This window comes from Podarcis muralis, chromosome 9 (assembly GCF_964188315.1).
Source record: "Podarcis muralis chromosome 9, rPodMur119.hap1.1, whole genome shotgun sequence".
In the NCBI taxonomy this organism is placed as follows: domain Eukaryota; kingdom Metazoa; phylum Chordata; class Lepidosauria; order Squamata; family Lacertidae; genus Podarcis; species Podarcis muralis.
Genome location: NC_135663.1, coordinates 47609891 through 47632843, shown reverse-complemented (window position 1 = coordinate 47632843; position 22953 = coordinate 47609891). Strand labels below are relative to the sequence as shown.

The 22953-nt window shown below is 40.3% G+C and overlaps 1 protein-coding gene and 1 pseudogene across 3 annotated transcripts in view; one reads left to right on the top strand and one right to left on the bottom strand.

The window, feature by feature from the left end:
* The window catches only part of GPM6A (glycoprotein M6A), a 182183-nt gene that overhangs the window by 142490 nt on the left and 16740 nt on the right, over positions 1 to 22953 (top strand). For all 3 annotated transcript variants that reach the window (XM_028744981.2, XM_028744978.2, XM_028744979.2), the window contains 2 exons: positions 7806 to 7998; positions 14038 to 14194. In XM_028744981.2, coding sequence (XP_028600814.1) covers positions 7806 to 7998; positions 14038 to 14194 — 350 coding nt within the window. The remainder of the gene's footprint in view (positions 1 to 7805; positions 7999 to 14037; positions 14195 to 22953) is intronic.
* Positions 10817 to 11637, bottom strand: LOC144328885 (RNA-binding protein 8A pseudogene; annotated as a pseudogene).

Genomic DNA, 22953 nt, shown 5'->3' with positions numbered 1-22953 from the left:
AATGTCAGATCCCATACTTAAGTTAGGACCAAGATCAGTGCTCTCTGTTGCCTCTGGCATGGTATGCTGTTACTCTTACTGACCTATATCCAGCTAGGCCAAGAGTTTGTGTAGAACTGTGTGTGTATACGCTGCAGTTTATATGTTGCTACTATGAGAAAACAGATACAGGTAGACAACTGTTAGATAGTTATGACTACAGTACTTTAGGGATGCAGGTGGTGCTGTGGTCTAAACCACTGAGCCTCTTGGGCTTGCTGATCAGAAGGTTGGTGGTTTGAATCCCCGTGACTGGGTGAGCTTCCGTTGCTCTGTCCCAGCTCCTGCCAACCTAGCAGTTTGAAAGCACACCAGTGCAAGTAGATAAATAGGTACTGCTGCTGCAGGAAGGTAAATGGTATTTAGGTGCGCTTTGACTTCCATTACAGTGTTCTGTTGTGCCATAAGGGGTTTAGTCATGCTGGCCACATGACCTGGAAAGCTGTCTGTGGACAAACACCGGTTCCCTCAACCTGAAAGCAAAATGGGCATTGCAACGTCCTAGTCACCTTTGACTGGACTTAACTGTCCAGGAGTCCTTTACCTTTACCTGTGTACAAGTCAAACATAAAGAGCTGGATCCAGAGTTACCATGAATGGAATTCCACTCATAGGCTGCTCTGTCCTATCTCCCACCCCAAGACATGCAAGCAGAAGCTCTTACTTATAAGTAAGAAAGAGATCTTTATTCAGACAAGTAATCAAACAGGTTCATCAGCAGACACTCTCAGCTGCAGAAATTCAGAATGAGGCAAAAGTGACAAAGATGTCCCAAAAAGCTTGTCCCCACTCACCAAGCTTTTAAAGATGAACTGTGGTGTGCTCAGTTGGTTGATCACTCACTTTGCAGGAATGTTAGAGTTGCAAACACATACTCCATCAGGGCAAGTTGATCTGCTCTCACCTGAAAGAGGTAAGGGAAGATTTCTTGCTCCTTCTCCAACCCAGGTTTCCACCATTTAGTTCCCGTTTGTCTCATGCTTTAGGGTGGGCTGATTTAAGATGATATCTCAGGATTATTTAATGCAGTTTAATTGATCCCCTGCTGCATTTGCTACAGGTAAAAGCACAACCATGTTCCTCCAGGAAGTAAAACTCATTTCCCAGACATGGAATACTGGAACACTAGGTACCATAGATAATGACCTCTGCAGCAATCCCAGCAACAGAGAGTTTTATTTGGTTATACAATTTTCATGACATATGAGCTGATGCATGTCCAGATGGGCAAACAGAATGTGTGAAATGAGCAGTCACGGGATATGGCTGGTAACAATTTCTATGATTGCAGTGGCACTTTCCCCAGCTGCCTCAGCCCATGGAAACTGAATTATCTTGTCCATAACAATGCAAACCTAAGGAAAAAATACATTGTTGGAATTCTCCCATGAGCATCTATGGAATACCATTTTGAAAATTTAATGTTTCCTTCTAGTTCTCATGAATAAAATGAATTTAATTTTTATTCATAAAGGCACAGGAATCCCATTTTTATGTTTCAAGTAATAAAGAAATACCAATGTTTCATGTGGACAAATTACTTCATGTTCAATACAAGCCTGTGGGGTGAGGGTCTATAAGGGTGTGTCTACAAATCAGCTGCCAAGTAGTGGACACTGCAGTGACCAATCAAAGATGCGCAAAATATTATTGGAACAATTATAGAATCATAGAGTAGGAAGGGACCATGAGGGTACCTAGTCCAACTCCTTGCAATATTTTGCCCATCGTGGGTTTTGAACCCATGACACTATTCCCAAGAGTCCCTCAACCTCCAGGAATAGATTTTCAGAAGGCACAGTAGCCTACGATGGGAAGGGGAGGTCCCTTCCATAAATTCCATTCAAAGAAGAAAAGTTAGGATCCAAGCCAATGATAATAAAATTATTAGCTGATTTGCCAAGACCACCACCTTTGTTGCAGAATGGAAAATGAGTCCAGTTGTGCCCTTTTTATTTTACAACTTATGATTTTGTTAAGTAAGGCAGATGGACAAAGTGGACCAACACATTTGGTAAGTTTTTGCATGAGAAGGTCTGTTTGCAATGTGCCTGACTAATTTACCTTACATGCAGGCACTGCTAAATGTCCATATCTTACATGTTTATTAGCTGTGGGAGTAGGATAACTCATTTATATTGCAATAAACTTAATGTACTGAAAACACATAAAAGCTAATCACAACACAATTTTCCTCTGTATTTTCATAACCATTAATGTCCCATAAATGAGAGTTCTCAGTTTAATGAAATATATGAAGTGCAATTAAGTTGTTGGATATATTGATTAATTTATTTCAAGTCTTTGTGTGCTTTGGGCATATTGTATGCTTTAAAAACTATAAATAGGCACACTGAGATGTCTTTATAGAAACTACTTCCACTACTTTAGAAACTACTGAGTCTGTATCAGTTTGGGCATAGATTAAGTCTCAAATGGGCTAAAAAAAAGGTATGTTGGCCATAATCCAGAGAGCTCCTTTTGCTTTTGTATACCCATCCAGTCAGCCGAGCTTTGCTTCACTGAGAAAGCCCCAACCCTCAACCCTCAAGAGTGCCTGTGTTTCAGAAATAACCTGCTGTGTGTTGCAATGTTTGAACAAACCTAAGTAAAATCCTTGCTGGGCATGTAGAGTTACTTTCATGATTGTTTAGACTTTGGCAACTGATTAAGGCAGTTTCAAAAGTACATGGTTGGGTGTGTGTGTGTGCGGAGAATGAGAAATAGAAGTCTTGATACTAAGTCCATGTCTTCCTCCTGGAATATCAGAGGGTGCATCCCTGTACTTTCCAGGCTGACATGTATGTCATCATCTATCTATCTTTCTATCTAGCATCTCATAGTAACATATTAGAGCATCGATCATAGACAAAAAACACAGTTCAAATTTCAAATGCTTACTAAGAATTCTAGGCAACTGAGATAGCCTTTCATTACAAATGCTGCAAAGATAATATATCTGAGCTGTCCCAATGGAGAAGATGAGAAGTCAGGTGGAGGTTGCTTAGTGCAAAGTCAAGGAAGAGTTCCTCCCTCTTATGCCCTTTCAGTACATTGGCAGAACTAATCTAGCATTTCCACCAGTTGTTCATGCAGACCTGACCTGGCTGCCATCTTGCCCCTCGCAAGTAAGTGGCAATGACTCCACTCATGGGAGGCTCTTTCTGTGACTCTGCCCCACAGGATGAGATACTTTTGTTTGGCAGATACTGGTTCCAAAACACTGAGCTAAGAGGTCAAAGGTAAAAGGTATAGTGAGTTTCTAGCGTTACTCATATTCTCATTTCCCCCCTCAATATTTCTATGAGAGATTGTCAAATAATTGGCCAAAGAATAATTAAGCAAGCGGTTTAAGCAGTGAGAATTTACAGGTTCATTTCTTACCAAGTGAAATAATGCACTGAGCACTAATATCCACAGCACTTGGTAGAAGACACACCTTGAGTCAACAGGGCCAAATCTTGCCACATTGTACTGGCAGTTCATCATCAAGTCAGCGCAGAGCAACAAGTCATGAAGCACAGTTGCCTTGGCAATGGGCTCGCACATCCCCACTCTCCCCCCTGTGACCATTATTACATCATTCACATGCCTTCTTAGACATATTGTATTTTGGTGGATGCAATACTGTTCAAGAAACTCACACATACACATACAAATGTCAGCTTAGCACTTTTGCTGTGTGCATTTTTAGGAACAAACACCTATACCTAAAATAGCCTTGTAAGTATGCCCCCAAATTTACTAGATTGCATTTTTAAAAATAAACTTGCTATGGGCTGGCAAGGTATAGACAGAGAGATGCATTTCTGTGCTGAATGCAGAGGAAGGGGCTTTCCTCCTCTGTCAGTGATTGCTTTCAATGCTGGACACAGAGGAGGGAAAGAGCACCCTAGTCTTCCTGCTCCATCCCTCTCATGCATGGAATTTCCAATCTCCTATTGCTACCAGGCTAATGTTTAAAATAAGTGATCTCTCTTATTGCCATGAGGACATTTGTTTGTGCATGCCCAGCACTTTCATCTTGCATAGGATGAGTTTTGCTGTACATGAGAAGTGTGAAAGGAGGCTGGGTTTTTCATTCCTGAGCTTTCAAATGGAAGCCCAGAGGCAGAATTATTTTGATCATGCCCAACCCACCTCATCCTTTTTATAAAGGCAGTGGGAGGAATGTACTGATTGTTTTAAAAAGGATTCTAGTAACATAAGGACATGCACTATTTCAACTGAAGATATATCCTGCATTTTAAAAATGCATTTACGATGAAGTTCCGAATTTTCAACCGACATCAAAGAAAACCATTCTTTTCCTTTGAAGCTGTAATTTAACATGAGTCATATTATTAGGTGCCCCCTCCCAACTTCCTGAGCAGTGGAACATGCTAGGGCAATGTTACCAAGTTGGGTTTCTTTTGGATTGCAAATGTGCAAGCAGAGCATCCTGCAAGCAAATAGGCATTCTTTCAGCAGGCAACAAATCCCTAGAGAGAGTCTTAATCTTTGCTCCTCAGGGTGCTTCCTCTACAGCTAGTTTACAACTCTGAAATATTCTCTGTCTCGTTCTATTCAGATTCAAAACTGCTCTCTCTCTCTCTCTCTCTCTCTCTCTCTCTCTCTCTCTCTCTTGCACACCTTACTGACCACCTCCCCCTCACTGAAAACTGAAATGATACCCAGATATAAGTGGATAACTACATATAATCTACTTTATGAACATAGTTCACTCATTGGCACCATTCACCCAGGAAAGCAGAAACGGTTAGAATTTGTCAACTGCCCAAGTAGCCTTATTCTATATGGAAATTGATTTTATTGAGAGAATTAAACATGTAGAAAGAGGATGACCTTAAAGAATGGCTCTTTTTTGATGCAAAATCCTCACAGAACCAAGCACATTTACTTTAAAACAAAAAGCAAAGTAAACTATTTCCATTTTACATATGTCACATGTCCTCAAGTCTTTTCATTTTATGATTTTGGTATGGAAATGCATTTCCAATATATAACATTCTGAGATATGCTCACTGAAATGCATAAACTCAAGTATTATTATTTGAGCCCTGTGATTCAATATGAATGGGTCTTGCCTTGAACTGGGTAAATTAATTGCACATTAACACTCCCCATGGAGGAATATGATATTATTATTATGCCATAAAATGTATTGTTAAAATATTAGACTTTGTTGCTTTAAAACCTTTTTGTAAGTTGCTTAGATACTTTCGCTTAGTATGTGACTAATAAGTCAAAATACTAATAGAACATCTATTTTACAAGGAAATTATTTTGATATTAAATTTATGTTGCAACCTAAATTTTACCAAGTGTGATTGAGACATACCCCTTCAACAGGTAACACATACGTACCCCAGATTGAATGACCACCAAAAGTGTTGGAACACTTATTTTCTTCCTTGAGTTAAAAACATATTTCTATATTCCCTGTGCTTTGAAGCAAAGAAGAAAAAGGAAAGATCCACACAGATTAAATAGACAGTCCAGTTGGCAGTTATTCTCCAGAGAAGAGAAAAATTACTGTCAGATCATGTGAAGAAAAAGCTAAAGTTAGTCAGATTAGGCACCAGAGATTTTGTGTGAGAGTGTGCAAGGAGAATAGTAATGAACTTTCTTTCACCTTGCTGAGTTGTACATGGGAGTCTAGTGCACTTAATAAAAACTAGTGTTGTACATATAGATGGGAAGCTCTTGATGCAGTCTTAGAGGCATGACACAAAAGTATAGCAAAATGGAAGGGGGGATATCTTTGTTTCAAGAACAGTATAGCATTGCCAGGGGAAACTATGGTCTAGAGATCTGTGATTTCTGGCATGAAATAGTAGTGCTGTAGTTTCCCAGTTTGTAGTTTGTTATGGAGAGAGATCAGAGTTGGGGAACCTGTGGCATTCCAGATGTTCTGGACCACAGTTGGACTACAGTTGAAGAGAATTGGAATCAACCAACTTCTGGAGAAGATGTAGCCCTTTGACTGTTGCTGGACTACAACTCTTCTCATCCCTAACTCTTACTCATTCTTGCTGGGGCTGATTTAAGTTGGAGTTCAACATCTGGAAGGAAGCAGGTTTCCCACCCTTGCTCTGTACCTATGTGGAGAGGCCAAAGTTCAGTGGTATAATACAAGGTTTGCATACATAAGGTCCCAGATTCATATCACAGAGTAGACAATGTTTGGTGTCTTTGGACCAAAATGGACCAGTAGACTAATTCCATATAAGAAACGGGAGAGAAGGGGACATCTGGAATATGTTCTTCCTTTGTTAAGGCAGGTCATTATCTGCACTAGCAGTGCTGTTTGGTTAGTACAGGAGAACCATGTTCTCATCTCTGGATATACTTTTATCCCAACCTCTGCTAAGGTTAATCAAAGCATGGAAGCCTTTGCCCTTGCATGCTAGAATGGTATGGAGGTTTACAAATACACTGCTGGTTCAGCTAAAAATAGTGACTATGCGACAATAACAATGTGACTCATTCTTAGCATCTTCACTCTCCCCTGTGGAGAAATCATCTGTATTAAAATCATCAATAATAATTACAGCCTCTGGGGAGATATGGGCATTAAAACCACATGTATCTTGGGATTAAGGTCCTTAAAGTTGAGTGCAAAAGGACTTTTGCATTGTTGCAGTTGATTTGAACAACCACAGCAATTCTAGCCCAGGTTTCTTGTTGGACACACAACTTTTGGCCAGGTATCCAGAAATCTAACATTATCAATGGCAGACTTGAGCCATCATCATGCAAGGGAAGTCACTGGTTCAAGGAGAAGTGAAGCATGAGGAATGAGGGGGCTGCAGGAGCCAATAAAAAGCAAAGGATGTTAAAATGAAAATGGTCTTGTGCTTATATCACATTCCTTGCGTGTATACATATAATGTTGAATATGTGGCATGACTGGATTTCTTCAAGTCACTAGTGTAGATAAGACTTCACTATCTTTCTCTTGATATTATTTCCTCCCTAAGCACTTCATAACTTCCTCTTTGAAGAATCTGAAACCGTGGATCTATGTTAATCCATAATGCTTGTGTGTGAGTGTTTGCTGTTATTCAGACATGTAAACTAATTCATAATGTCAGGGAGCTTCAGCCACAGGTAGGATGTTTTGGATAGTTCCCAGAGAAGTAATGTAGTTGTCGTTTTTGCTTGATGTAAACAAAGATTCACGTAGCATCTTAAACACCATGAAATGTATTGTGGCGTAAGCTGTCGTGGACTAATGTCCACATTATCAGGTGCGCAAAGTGTGGTCCTCAGCTGACAGTGATGAGTGAAAGGCATGCCGTGTGCATGAGTCTTCTCTCTGACCAAGACTCAAAATCAGGAGGTTTACTCTGCATATTGGATCTGCAGGCTTCCATTTTCACTCCTTTTCTCTACTTTCCTAATTTGTGGCTAGCCACACTCCCCACATTGTTAGAAGAAATAAGTGGGTTGCCTCCTTTAGGTTCAAGGGCTTATTTCCTGTCCAACAGCAAGGGCTGGGTCTTTCAGATCACCTAGCTGCATCACTATTTTTTTCAGGGTGCTTTGGAACTAGAAAGAGAAGAGAACACTGGTGTCTCTTAGAAATTTTATTTTAGAATCTACCCTCAGGGTATTTGCATACTCAGACTCCCACCAGAGTGTATAGGCAACACATGACTGCAAATACTGTCCTGAAAAAAGAAAACGAAAACGTGGGTTGACTCTGAGGCAGAGGAAAATTAAAACATGTTAAGAATGGTCTTCTCTTCTGTTTTGTCCAGGGTGCTTTGAATGCTGCATCAAGTGCTTGGGGGGCATTCCCTACGCCTCCTTGATTGCCACCATCCTGCTGTATGCTGGGGTTGCCCTCTTCTGTGGCTGTGGTCATGAAGCACTCTCGGGAACTGTCAACATTCTTCAGACCTACTTTGAGATGGCAAGAGCTCCTGGGGACACTATTGATGTCTTTACCATGTAAGTCTCAGCTTAACCTTTGCATTTATACCACTGCAATACAAGATGTAATTACTAACCCTCCCTATGTCAGGCATTATGTAGCCAAGTGAACAGAAAACATTTGCTTGAATTTCTTCTAAATCTATTTCATAGCATATGGATATAAAATATTTCTCACTATGTAAATATTTCTATTGATAATTTTTCATCCTGCAAAATGAGTGTACATTTCAATATCATAAAAAAAATATCTAGGGTTGGATGAAATCAAGCTGTGGGCTGCATTCAGTCTGTGTGGACTATCCATGCTGGTTTCTAAGGAAATGTGAAGGTAGGTGGGTGCATTAGTGGGTGCAGAAATGGACACTGGGTGGAATTAAGTGTCAGGCTGTTACAAGCATTCTGACCATGCATGCATTTCCTCTCCATCCTCCTATTTAATGTTCTTGGGGTTATCCTGACCAGAGCCATTTGGGAGAGGGGCACAGGAGAAGGAGAGGGGGGGAAGTCCCATTGCATAATTGCAAATCTTTGCACAAGGCTTCCACTGGCAGGACTTGTTAAGTGTTAGCAGGTTGAGCGGTGGCAAGGAGAACATGGCCACCTAGTAGGAAGAGAGGGTTGTTTTCAACACTGCTTGTGTGCAAGTGCAGTGGACTTCCACTCACACAACAGAACTTGGATCTTCTCTTCATTCCCATGCAATTCCCCAAGCAGGGAGTGTTGGAACCTCCAGAGCAGATTTGGGGGACATACAGGGGGCTGAAGGGAGGAATTGAGAAAGTCCCAAAGGATACACTTCACTTTCCAGGAAGAGGAAATACTTAATGTGGCTGTGTGTGTGTGTGTGTGTGTGTGTGGTGCTGGTAATGGAGAATTCACATATTTTAGCTTGATTGCTTTATGATTGGTGCTCATTAATATTGCTTATATTGCTCTTCTTAAATTCGGTTATATTTTTAGAATTGCATTTAGAATAATGTTTCCAAAGCTGGCTTCACAGCTCAGTCTCTGGTTTATTACTGAATGAAAGCTAACCCGTTTTTCTAGACTTTAACTTAATGAGTCTCTGGGTAGCTGTTATTGCAGAAACATAGTAAATCAATGCATTAAGCTTTTCACAAATTATCCAGGTCTGCTATGTCAGAGCTGTACATGAAACATCAGTCAAGAAACATAGTTATATACAAAGAATTCAGAGACAATGATAAAGTATTTATCAATTAATTTGTTCATTTTAAAATACAATTGATGCCTGAAGATTACTTCCATTCCTTGGGAATTCTGTATTTCCCCTGCAATACATTTTGGACTCACAGCTGTCCATGGAGGTGCAGGTCAATTCTGTGTCCAGGGCAGCTGTCTACCAGCTCCATCTGGTACGCAGGCTGAGACCCTATCTGCCCACAGACTGTCTCGCCAGAGTGGTGTATGCCCTGATTATCTCCCGCTTGGACTACTGCAATGCACTCTACGTGGGGCTATCTTTGAAGATGACCGGAAAACTACAACTAATCCAGAATGTGGCAGCTAGACTGGTGACTAGGAGTGGCCGCTGGGACTATATAACACCAGTCCTAAAGAATCTTCACTGGCTCCCAGTACATTTCAAAGTGTTGGTGCTGACCTTTAAGGCCCTAAATGGCCTTGGCCCAGTATACCTGCAGGAGCCTCTCTACCCCATCACTTAGCCTGGACACTGAGGTCCTCCTCCAAGGGTCTTCTCTTGGTTTTCTCACTGTAAGAAATGAAGTTACAGGGAACCAGGCAGAGGGCCTTCTCGGTAGTGGCTCCCTCCCTGTGGAATGCCCTCTCTTTAGATGTCAAGGAGATGAAGAATTACACAACTTGTAGAAGACATCAGAAGGCACTCCTGTATTGGAAGGTTTTTAACATTTGATGCTTTATGTTTTTAGATATACTGTAAGCTGCCCAGAGTAGCTGGGGAAACCCAGCAAGATGGATGGGGTATAAATAATAAAATTATTATTCTTATTATAAGCAGGTGAAAGTCATAGTAAACCATTCATTATAGTTTCCCAAGATGTGTGAATCAATCCAATAAAACAATAAATCAGGGTCGCATAAAATGTCTTTATCATCGTTGTCTAACACACACACCTCCTGCCAGGACTACAGAACTGATTTTGGAACTGATTTTGGTAAATTTTATTTAATCATGCTTATGGCTTCTCTAGCATTTATTGGCACATTTATCTCAATATAACCTGAAGTTCAATCTTTACATGAAAGATTTATCATGGTTTGGGTAGAAGATTCAAATGGCCAGGGATGTGTAAGCCATCCACTTCTCAGCTCACAAACCATATTGTTTTTTCTAAGCATTTCTGGCAAAAGATAATGGCTCTGAGTACGTTCAGTAACATCTATTCAAGTTCTGGAGCTTCCCAGTTGGGAAGTCTGCCTGTCTAATAGTTTAGTGCTACTCCCAGAAAGTGGCCAGACTGGCAGTTCACTGTGTAACAGAGACTTCCTTAGTTGTTCAGCAGTCTGGATGGCCTCTGTGATAACAGGATGGGCCCTTGGTCTGATCCAGTCAGGCTCATCCAATGTTGTTATGTACCTTTGTGATAGTGTCTCTGTAAGAAGTTCTGTTAGAGTGACTTCATGCTATAAGTGAGTATGTTTAGGAGGGTTCACCCAGCACCTATGATTTACATAAATTTAATAAATAATAACAAAAAGATAAAAATCTCTGAGAAACATTGCCATATGAGGTAAAGCGACTTTGTGGGTGTCTCGGGATTATTATTATTATTATTATTATTATTATTATTATTATTATTATTATCCTTAATCTTTTTATTCTGAACATTGCTTTCAGACAGTCCCTTCTCAAAGACTAAAAAGCACAATAACTTGTACCAAGACACAGGAGGACGTATGTCCAAGGACACCAATAACAGGAAATCTCATGTAAACTGAGACATCGGATTGAGAGTAATTAAGAAATAGTCAAACTGTGTAAATACAAAATTAACCGGGGGGGGGGGGGGAGAAAAAGATGTAAGCATATGGTCTCTTAGTGCAGATGGGCATTTCCTTCTGGTTCGCCAGGACTTAACATCACAAGCATCACAAAAAGGAGAACCTCCCTCCCCACCTTTAGCACCTCCTTCTGTAAGGACTCCTGCTCCTTCTACGGCCACCCCTTTGCTTCCCTTTCGGAGGTCCCCTGACAAAAAACCAATCGACGCTGATCGGCTGCCCCATAAGGTCTTGTCCATTCAGTCCCTCCATGGCTGCCTGGGCTTCTTTGTACGTTTCATATTCTACCAGGGTGTAGCCCTTCAGGTAACCTGTCCGCCGGTCAAGATTCAGGTGGAGGTTCTTGATTTCCCCAAACTCTGCAAACTTGTCATGAATGTCCTCCTTGGTGGCATCCTCGTGGACACCTGTGATGAAGAGAATCCAGCCTTCCACCAATCTCTGGGGACCCGGCTCATCCCCATCTTGCTCCACGCTGTCGTAATCCTCACAGACACGGGCTCTGGAACCCTCCTCTGACCCAAACCCTCTGCCTTTCCTCTTCTTCGCTTTTTCCTTCAGTTTGTGGATGCTTTCGTCGCCATCCTCGTCCATGGCGAAGTCCTCGCCGCCCGCCTCATGAAGGCCCAGCACGTCCGCCATCTTGGCCACTCCGTCTCGGGATCATTATGATATGTTGCACTTTCACTAACTGAATGTTCCTACATGCCCCCCCCCCAAAAAATTTCCTCCACTATTTATTTGTGAGAAGGGCTATAGTTTTAGCATTCTCCATGACACCTAGTTTTGTGTGTGCAAGGATTTTTAAAATTTATTTATGGAGGAATGTTCAGTCACACAGACCCCCACCTGCAATCTGAAGTGGTGGAACCCATTGACAGATTTATCACTTCAGTGAGAACTTTGTTTAGTACCTCTCTTGTTCAATATTTGCCATCTCTTTCTTGCACATCGCAGTGTGGGAGCCTATGACGCTTCAGGAGTGTTATTGTTTCCTCTTAAAAATTAGAATTTTGTAATGGGTGGCTGGGTAAGGTTGTATGCATTTTCTTTGACAAACCATCTGTTTCTCTGTTTAGAATATGGTATGTTCTCAATCACCATAATGCAGCTTTCGTAGGAAACTTTCTAATTTCATGCTGTCTGATTTTTAATACCCATAAAGTACAACAATGTAAGTCTACACCATACAATAGATTCAGGATTCCTTCACCCTTTCATCCGGCATAGCAAAAGTGGAAGTAGCTGAGCACTGATGTGACCATACACTCCCTCTAAGATTCCTCAGCTGCCTTAAATGTTTAAACTTGAGAAAAGAGAAAGCAGCCCCACATCCCTTTTATTCCTTCCTCTTCTGCAGCCTGATGGAATGGCTGCAGCCAGATGGCAGTGACATCTTCAAACAATGTGATTTTGAAGTTATTGCCTACAGTTACACGACCTCTTGATTCATATTTAGGACCATAGATATATGAACAAAATTGAGAACAGACTTTTAGTGCATCAATTCAGGATTAATGTCAACTGTGTGAAATTCAGTTTTAATTATAGAAGCGTTTCTGGCTTCTTTGGAGTACTGTATACTGTAACACGGGACGCGGGTGGCGCTGTGGGTTAAAGCCTCAGCGCCTAGGACTTGCCGATCGAAAGGTCAGCGGTTCGAATCCCCGCGGCGGGGTGAGCTCCCGTCGCTTGGTCCCAGCGCCTGCCAACCTAGCAGTTCGAAAGCACCCTCGGGTGCAAGTAGATAAATAGGGACCGCTTACTAGCGGGAAGGTAAAACGGCGTTCCGTGTGCTGCACTGGCTCGCCAGATGCAGCTTGTCACGCTGTCCACGTGACCCAGAAGTGTCTGCGGACAGCGCTGGCTCCCGGCCTCTAGAGTGAGATGAGCGCACAACCCTAGAGTCTGGCAAGACTGGCCCGTACGGGCAGGGGTACCTTTACCTTTACCTTATAGTGTAACACTGTATACGAAGTGAAGGATTAGCAGCATGTCCCTGATTGCCATAATATGAGAGATGTGGGGTGGTATGCATGTACCCTGATTTCCATGCACATATTCACCATGTGTCCCCAGACTGCTAGAATATCCTTCCAAAAAAAATGGATATTAATGACACCAAACATTAAAATAATAGATTGACAAGGTGTGGGAGTTTGCAGCTATGGCTAAACTTTCATGCATTCTTAAATGGAAAGAAAGCAGGTAGACAAGATACATTCTTGATAATCTGGCAAAACTTCATTGACTGTAGGAGAAGGTATGGGATACTGCCATTTTATGAATAATGAATTGACATTCCTTTAATTAGCTAATATGATAAAAAAAAGCTTTTTGAGGAACCTTTGTCTGCAACCTTCATCTGGGCTATTGATAAATACCTCCTAATATCAATGTAAGCATTATATTTAAAATAATAATAATAATAATAATAATTAATAATAATAATTTATTTATACCCCACCCATCTGTATATACACGTTGCATTGACTTACAGTTTCCAAAGTATTTTTTTTTCAAATTGAGGGTGAAGACTACCAATGAGAGTGGAAAGTGAGAAAAATAGGAATTCTGTAACAATTATACTGTAGAATTGCTAACAGCAAATAATTGATTTGGAAATGGCCTTGGTTGAACAATCCTAACACTTTCGCAAGAATTGATAATCTGCCTACCCACTCTTCCATGTGACAACCCTATGCTCAGCTGTGTGAATGTGTCACATGCATTGTGTCTCTGCTAGGTGTAGATATTTTAGCAATGGAAGGTGTTTCCCATCTTGTGAATGTCACTGTGGGCATTGGGAGTCCTTTGCTTTTGCAGAGCAGAATTGCATCCATCAGTGTGAAATGTTCAGTTTATTTTCAATGAAAGGAGTCTGTAGTTCTTTCCTCAACATATCACTGGTCCTAAGATTGATGTCAAAATATAGAAACAACACAGGCATTATTATTGTATACTGCATGTGGAGAAAAAGGAATCTTTCTTTTTTAAAAAAGAATCATCATTAAAACATTAACTAACACAGATACCTTTTAATTACAGGATTGACATCTTCAAATATGTGATCTACGGGGTAGCAGCTGCCTTCTTTGTCTATGGCATTTTGCTGATGGTGGAAGGATTTTTTACAACTGGTGCCATCAAGGATCTCTATGGGGATTTCAAAATCACCACCTGCGGCAGATGTGTCAGTGCTTGGGTATGTTAATATGACAGCCTTGATTACTCATGCTAATTTCAGTTGCATTAGAGTATTTTAATTAATCTATACTAAGTTAGCAAACTCAGTGGACTAGAAAGTGTGTCTCTAGGTATGTATGTGGAGCAGAACACATCATCTTCTTATATTTAAGGATTCCACCCAAAACTCAAGCTTAATATTCTGAAATATGATAAAGGTTTTCCACCAGGAGAGTGATTTACAGCCCTCTGTGACAAATTCTCATAGATGTTTTAAAAATCAGAGCTGTAAATGTACTTCAGGAGTTACAGCATCTTACAGAGGCAATTACTTGTATGTCGTATTATTGTATCAAGACACGATAGGCTCTTTCGGTTGATCAAGGGTGTGCAGAGATGTGCTTCTAAAACTAATTATGGTACATCTGCCTTCGATATGCCCCTTTCTGTGAGATTGCCTTTGGACATTATAAGAAGCCTTCCAGTTTTTGTTCTTCAACAGTGATGTCAAAAGGGGAGCTCCCAAAGGAATGATTCACAGTCTGTCTTGCAGTTGCATTTGACCAAGCATGCACATCTTGAAATGTTCAAAGCCCACCTCCATGGAAAACTGATTCATGCAGAGAGAAAATAAGCCCAGTGCACACATGAGATTCCCATCACCCCCATTCACTTGTGCTATTATAAAAATAAAATAGTTCTAGTTAATAGGAATTCAAACCATCAGAATATTAAACGTCAGAGGGGGCAATGTGGTTCAATAAAAGAAGCTAGAATGAAAGAGTAGTTATATTCAGAGAAGTGTTTCTTGTGCTATCTGAGAAAATAAGTATCTCAGTTAATCTGTCTAATCTGTTTGTGCACGCATCTTTCTGTATGTGAAAAGAAATGTGGTTATTAAACACAGATGCTAATGCCTAATATTACACTGACTTTTGTAGGAAGTAAGTTGATATACTCCTCAGTTCCCTGGTAGCTTAATGCAGATGAATTTCATAGCTGGGTAACAATTGGTAATCTGAAGTGCAACAGTTTGAAAGGCTGTGCATCACATAGGAAAGTAAATACAGTGAGATAAAATAAAGACTGTTAATGAAACAATGGCACTATTGATTATAAGTGAGAATGATACCAAGACATGAGCATCCAAGTTTATGTAAAGAAATAAGACTGGGACTCACAAATTTAAGTGTAGAAATGAAGAACAGTCTGTCCTCAAGAAAAATGGTGCATCACACAATGTTTGTCTTTCTCCATTTCAATTTCATACTTTCTGATCCAAATGCATTTATTTGGAAATAAATTCAACTGATTTTGGTGAAACATTCTTCCAACTAGATGTGCTTCAGACAAGGATATTAGGTTCCAACCACATTCAAGCTTTCTTGGATGCCAAGTGAGAATTAAGCTATGCTCTCAGTGCATAGATAATAATGAATGAAGCCTTTTCTATCCCACGCCACTTTCACGTGTCCACGTAAAATTCCATCCTTTTCTGTTTCTGCATTCACCTGCATTTTTTTTTTTTTTGCAGAAAACGTGCATTTATTTTAACATGTATTTTCTCCCACAATGTGCATTTTAATTGTATTTGGATTTCTTTTAATCATTTGGAAACTTTTGAGAAACATGTACGTTGTGGATAAGTTAAGTTCCAATCCACGCATTTGTAATCCCTACAAAAAATAGTTTGTTTTTAGCTTGGTATGAACATAAAGTTAATTTAGTTGGTGTATAAAGCATTTTGCCTATCTGACAAATTCAAAGGCAAGTCTGATTACAAAACCAACTTCCTAGGGTTTCTCTGGACATTAGGCTGATCATACCCTTAATATATTAGTTTTGACTGGGCGACTAAATGATGTTTTGATTGGTTAAGTTAAGATTATCCAGTTGTCATGGATGGATAGTAGCAGTTGCCCCTTGCAGGGATAAATGACTAATTAAGATAGTCCACCCTCTGAGAGTTATGGCATCCAATGGACACCTGAAAGCTTTAGGTGTGTGTCCAGTTAGAATGGCTGGCAGCCCTGCTGAGGCACTAATCTTATTGTGGAATGGCAATATGCACAGTGGATTTCAGATGGCTACTTGGTATCTGGGAGAACTCCAATAGATAAAAAAAGGCTGGATGACAGTTAAAGCAAATGGGGTACAAGTGCAGGCATACATCAGAAATATTATGGGTTCAGTTCCAGACTACTGCAATAAAGCGAATCCCCCCCCTTCAGTGCATATAAAAGTTATGCTTATATTACATTGTAGTCTTTTAAGTGTGCAACAGCATAATGTTTTAAAACACAATGTACATTATTCAAATGGAAAAAAAAACTTTGTAAAAATGCTGACCTTCAACTGAGTTTTCAACGAGTCATAATCTTTGGGCTGATGAATGGTCTTGCATTGACTCTTCCTTTCACTTCAACACTTAGATGCCATTGTAGGGTTATTAATTGGCCTAATATCAATATTGTTGTGTCTCAGGGAATAGGGAGGCCTAAGAAGAGTAAGAGAGATGGTGGGGAGAAAGGAGCAGAGGAGAAGCAGTGGCCAAACCAGTTCCCTTTGCCAGCTCTGGCTTTTGCTTTCTTCCCCGCTGCTGTGCTGTATGACTCTCACAAAATGGCCTGCCTCAAACTCCCACAGAAAAGGCAGAGGGAAGCTCAATGGTCCACCCTGAGAAAGCATGCTTAGCCCCCCTGGCTGCAGGGGTGGGAGTGGAAAACCCTGGCTTCAGCCCTAGCCATCTCCAATCCCATGACCAGAAGAGGGGCAGTGGAGGCTTCCTTCCCCTGGAAGCAGCTGGGCTGCCTGTGGCTACACCTGTATTCTGATAAGGAGCAGCAGGAGTCGCTGCTCCTGTAGCTTCATCTCCCAGTGCAGCAGCAGAAGCTCCTCCAGACCTTCATTTTTTTTACGTAATATCTGAGAAGTGCATTAAAGCTAGCATAATAAAATGAGGTGTGCCTGTATAACGTAAGTGACCAAGCACACAGTCACACCTTGTGGGATCTTCCTATAAAGGCATGGAACCTAGAATCCAACTGCTGTGTCAAGTTTGTAAGTCACTTTGAAGGCAAAGTCTCTTGAAGGCCAACCTTGACATCACAGTTATTACAGATCTGGTGGATGTATCTAGAGCACCATCTAGACTAGGTTCGGATCTGCTTTAGTTGCTGAGGCCCAAGGACACAGAAAGATGCTTGAAAGCATATGGCCTGTCTGGAATCTGGGATCAGCCAGAGGCATTGCCGATAAAACCATTAAAGAGAGAGGTTCATGATCTGTGGCTCACAGGGGGTCCTTCTTGGCAATGACGCCCTGGTTGTGGAATAACCTCCCCACTGAAGTTTGACTGGTGCCAACACTTTCCATCATTTAGTGCCAGCTGAAACCCTTCTTCTTCCTTTTGAGTTTTGAGATATTTGCCTGTGTATTATTTATTTTGACAGATGGCTTGTTTGATTGAAATTCTAGATTGAATTGTATATGGTGTTTTATGCTTTAGGTTTATATATTGCTACATACCCAGAGGTCATCTCATGAAGTATGGGATATAAATCTCATAAATTAATAACTATAAAACAAATAAATATTTTTATCAACACTTCTTCAAGGAGTTCAGGATTCTGCTGTTGTTTACTAGCATACTTTTCACAGTACATAACTCATTGTGATTAGTCAAAGAACAGCTTGCAAAATAAACACTTTGGATTTCTCTGCTGGTAACTGACCATCTTCTTGTGATTGATGTTTCCAAAATGACAATGGCTGTGTAACATTCTCACTCTCGCAGTTGCTTTGCCATTACTGCTAAGTTATTTATTATCTTTTTGCACATATGCTTGCAGAAATTCTTAACCATTAATAAGATTTCAATCTCTGTCTGTAGAATAGCTTTCTATCAGCCACATAAATCTTCCTTTGAGGTATTCACATCAATCTAACATGATAAGCTGGTATCTTTTAGTACTATTTTTGTGGTGCTTAAGGGATATTAACCAACAGTTTGATGAATAGAAGCAGAAATGGCTTGTATTTCAATACTGGATGATTTTCCTTTTGGATTCAGTACAACAATGAGAAGTAATCCCATTTTAAGAGAGGTCTTTGACCTGTATTTGAATATTGCTTGGACAAATTATTTGGAACACCTACTTCTACAATGGAATTAAACTCTTCAATAACTGTATCTGTTGAGTAATTGTTGATAATATACATAACATTCTCAGAATGAGAAGATGTGAAAAGACAGAACAACTATGAACAGGAAATGAAAACAAAGATGGAAATAACTACGAAGATGATTTGATGTATTGTTGCATGGTAGTCATATGTTACTGTATTTATTTTTAAATATTATGTATGCACCCCAAAATTATGCATGGTGAAAGGCAGGTTTAACAACAACAACAACAACAAGCTTTGCACTCACAGAAGTGTCTTTTGTTCACATGCACTAATATTTTCAATGGCTTCTGTATGCATACTGTTATATCATAAATGTATTGCGGAAAAATGCAATGCACTGCATTTTATAGTAGGGAAATTTGTATTCCACCAAGAATAGCCAGAGAGTTATGCCTGATGCCTTTCCTGGGTACATAAAAATGCTCAGACTGCGACTAGGCCTTTACTTCTAAGTTCAAACTTATTAAACATAAAAGAATGCACATTGAAGAAAAAAGACCTTACAAATGCTCAGAATGGGAAGCCAGGCCTTTGGCTGATTAACATTCTATGTTCTTTGAAATGTGTTTGTGGGTGATTGGTTTGTTTTTGCTTTTCTTTATATTATGCATTTTGTGTCCTTTACTGTATTTTAATGTGGTGAACAGCCCTGTGCTCTTCAGATAAAGTGCAGTATGCAAATCTCAATTATTAGCAAGGCTGTCACAGCAGATTGAAGTTAAACAGATAGTTCTAATACCATAGGGTGTGGCTTTGATTCCTAATTCTGTGAATGGGTTTTTGGGGTTTGGGTATAAAACTGTTCTTCGCATACTTGCTACTTAACATTTAAAACTTTTGGCTCTCCAAAGCCAAAGGGTGTGTGCAGGTGTACTTAAGTTGTGCTCTCTAGAAAAAGAGCACCGATTGTATATAAACAGTATATAAATTGCTTAAGTAAAATAAATAATAAAATAAGTTGTCACTAACACACCTCTCCCTTAAGGTAGTGTTTCAGTGGTCCCCCCACCCTGCTTTAAGGAGGGCAAATGTACATTTAACTGGGAAAAATGCTCATTCAGCACAATATGCCTGAAGCATGGGGCAGGGGTGTTGGGTTGAAATAAACGACAGAAGAAGCAAAACTTCCCATCACAGGGGCAAGCCAGACTACTGAATCAGCAATTTGTTCACCAGTACATTGTGAAGATAGGAGTAAGCCACTCTCATGCTGCAGGAGAAAAACAACATAGTGACTCTAGATTTAAGTCTACTTTTGTATGCACTCCAAGGGACCACAACATTTATTATCTATTGTGGTTCCTTTTTTGACCACTGCATGCCATAACAGGCTTCTAAAACAGTCAGGCATTACTACTCATCACAGCTTCCATCTCCTTTGATAGTTCTCTTTCTTGCCCTCCGGAAGAAGCAGCTCCAAGTTAATCTGCTGATCCAACAACTCACTTGGGCATCTCTATTGCCATTTATGTTTTCATTGTCCTTCCCATATCCCAGGTGATTTAAATGAACCCACTACCTACAAGGTCAGTCAGACTGCTGTGTAAGCATGATACACAGAAGGCTTACATTCCTATGCCAATCACTCATACTGAAATGACATACAAAGAAAAGAAAAGAAAGCAAGCCATTTGTGTTGGAATCAAAGATGGAAAAATAGCCCAGTTAAGTCTTACCCTAGAGCAAACATGTTTTTCAGTGCTGTTTCTCTAAAAGTTTAGAGGCATATCTGTGGACACAGAGTTTGGGTTCAGGTTCATTTGTGTAGAACAAAATTAACATCCTTTCTTAAGGTACAATCTAGCTCAATAAATTTAATATGGGATAAATTAGCAGTACAGAATGAAATGTATTTAATATTTAACATAGCTGTGTTCATATTGGCTTAACTTTATATGGGCGATAATGGATATTGACTGCCAGAATTTGAGGGATTTTGTAATCAGCTAAGTTGGATGGAGAAATCGTGTCATTATCCTAGTGATACATGCCTCAGCATTATTATTTGCATATACAGGCTGGGAAGTAAACACAATTACATAATGTTCTGGTTTTCCATAGTTCTGCTTATGTACTCTTTCACATTCTCACTTAATGGTTTTTAATGGTTCTTGGAAGAGATTTTTCTTCCCAGAAGAAAAAGAGACATGCTTTGAATGCATCCATCTTGTTTATATGGAATGTTTATGTAATGTGTTTGCATGTGTGGATTGAAACAAGCACCATAGCTTGCTACAAATGAGCATATGTACTGCATGTTGCCAACTGAATAAGGGCAGAACTATAAAAAATAGGGCTGCTGTCAAAAATCACTACCCACCCCAGTCCATAGCTTCTGGTTCTACTTATTCTCTGCCCTGGTGCCATTTAGTTATCCCTACATGACACAGTAATTTGTAGCACAGGTGGGAGATTGGGAAGATGCATCATAATGATGTCACAAAAGGAATAAGTAGAACTAGATATTCCAAGGGGGTAAGAGGAAAATGAAGAATGAGTGATTTATTTTCATAAAACCTGGCAGTCCCAGTAGAAGCCACTGGTAGCTTGTTCATTGGTTTTCTGCTTGGCAAGCAAGGAGGTGATAGAAGTGATGAGGAAGAAGAGTAGCAGGTGATAATGGCAGTGAGGAGGTAGACTCTCCAAGCATAGAATCATAGAATTGTAGAGCTGGAAGGAACCCCAAGGGCCATCTAGTCCAACCCTCTGCAATATAGGAATTTCAACTAAGGGAGCTCATGGAAGGTCTCTTCTCCCAGGGCCCACCAAAACTTGTAGCCAACACCCAGACTGCCCAGGCTGCTTTCATTAACAATTAGAATGCAATATGAATACTTTCCAAAGAGAATTATGCTATGCTTTATTTGGATTTACCTTTTCACAGTTATGCTGACTCTGATGTCAACTGTCAGACATTTCCTTCCAAATCCTCCACTGCTAGCAGTTTGAGTAGAATCTCCATTGTTCATAAGATGAATGTATAATTCTACACATTCACTCACAGCTGGCAGGTTTATTTTTATGCTAGTAGTGGGCTATTCATCACCTTGATTGCTACTTAGCTTTGTAATAAGTAGACTGCACTATCGCAGGCCCAGCTGCTTGTATATAGTAATTGCAACTACGTAGTAGGCACTCTCTTTGCCATTCCATTTATGTCCTTTCTAAAGGGATCTAATTCAATTACCAAATATTCCATTCTTCCCTCTGGTTCATCATGATAATTAAATTGTTGACTGCCGTGTCTGATTCTTTCATTTCTTTTCAGCTGAGAATTTACCCATAAGCAATATTTCATTTACCTGTGACTGAATCCTAGGACTGGGTCTGCATCTCTCTACCTTAACAGGATCGAGAGATTACAAGATAGAGAGTTTGTATGCCTCTTTTGTGGCATGCAACATCTCTTATGTGAGCATGGTAACCATTTTTCTTGTTGCTGTGGCAACGTTGCACATCTCCGTTAAGGACTATTCACCAGCGTTTTGAAATAGAGATCTGGGTGCATTTAGCAGACGTGGGCTGTGTCATGTCCTTGCATTTGATGTCACTCTGCAAGTGGAGGCTGGCAGAGCTAGACTGAGCCATTCCTCTGTCATCCCAGCCCCGGACAAAGGGGGTTGGGATTGAGCCCTAAGTCAAATATATGCATGCTTATTGTGGGATGTGCTAATAATTAGGCTCTTGTCGCAAAACAAAACAGCATTGCAGTGGCATTGTAGGCAGACCGACCCACACAAATGCTTGGGCTGGACTTTAACAAGTTCTAAATAGCTAATTCAAGAGAACAGAAGCCCAACTTTCAATAGCCTTATGCTGTCAGAAGTTGGTAATTGATTGTGCAGCAGGCACTTGAACTGTCTCAGATATATTTTTCTTCCCATAACACTATTTTTTTCATATCATGTTCACATAGGCTTCACTGTATAGATTTAATTACAAATATTACTGAAGTATGATAAATTACTACGTATTGATTCATTATTAATAGAGCATTCCACACATCGTTCTCATTTTCTTCCTCATGAAAAACAGTTGGAGGCAGGAAAGTAAACCTGGAAGAATCAATCACATTGACATCAATTAATAATGCAGGAGGGAATATATGAGCATTTCAAGAAGAAGGAAGGACCTAATTTAGAAGCTGTGACTCAGGGTGCTTTACACCCCCTGCTGTATATGCTTCATCTCTGCAAACAGAAAACAAGTAAGGGAAATGAATCCTAAAGCAGGGATGAGGAACCTGTGGCCTTTGAGATGCTGTTGGATTGCAACTCTCATCAAACCTGACCATTGGCCAGGTTTGCTGGAGTTGGCATCTAACATCTGGATGACCCCTGGCCTAAAGTTAAAAAGAGGTGGAGAACAGAAGTACCAGTGGAAGAACCCTGAGTGACTATTATTCTGACCAATATGCCTGTTCTAGCTGTTTTGCTAGTTCTGCTGTTGACATTGTCACCAACAGGGAAGAGACAATTGGGAATGCGGATGGCAGCAGGCCAGCACACTGGCTGTATACCCAGCCTCCTCCCCAAAATGTCTATCAGGTTCTTAATACATAGTATAACAAGAAATAAAATGAAATTG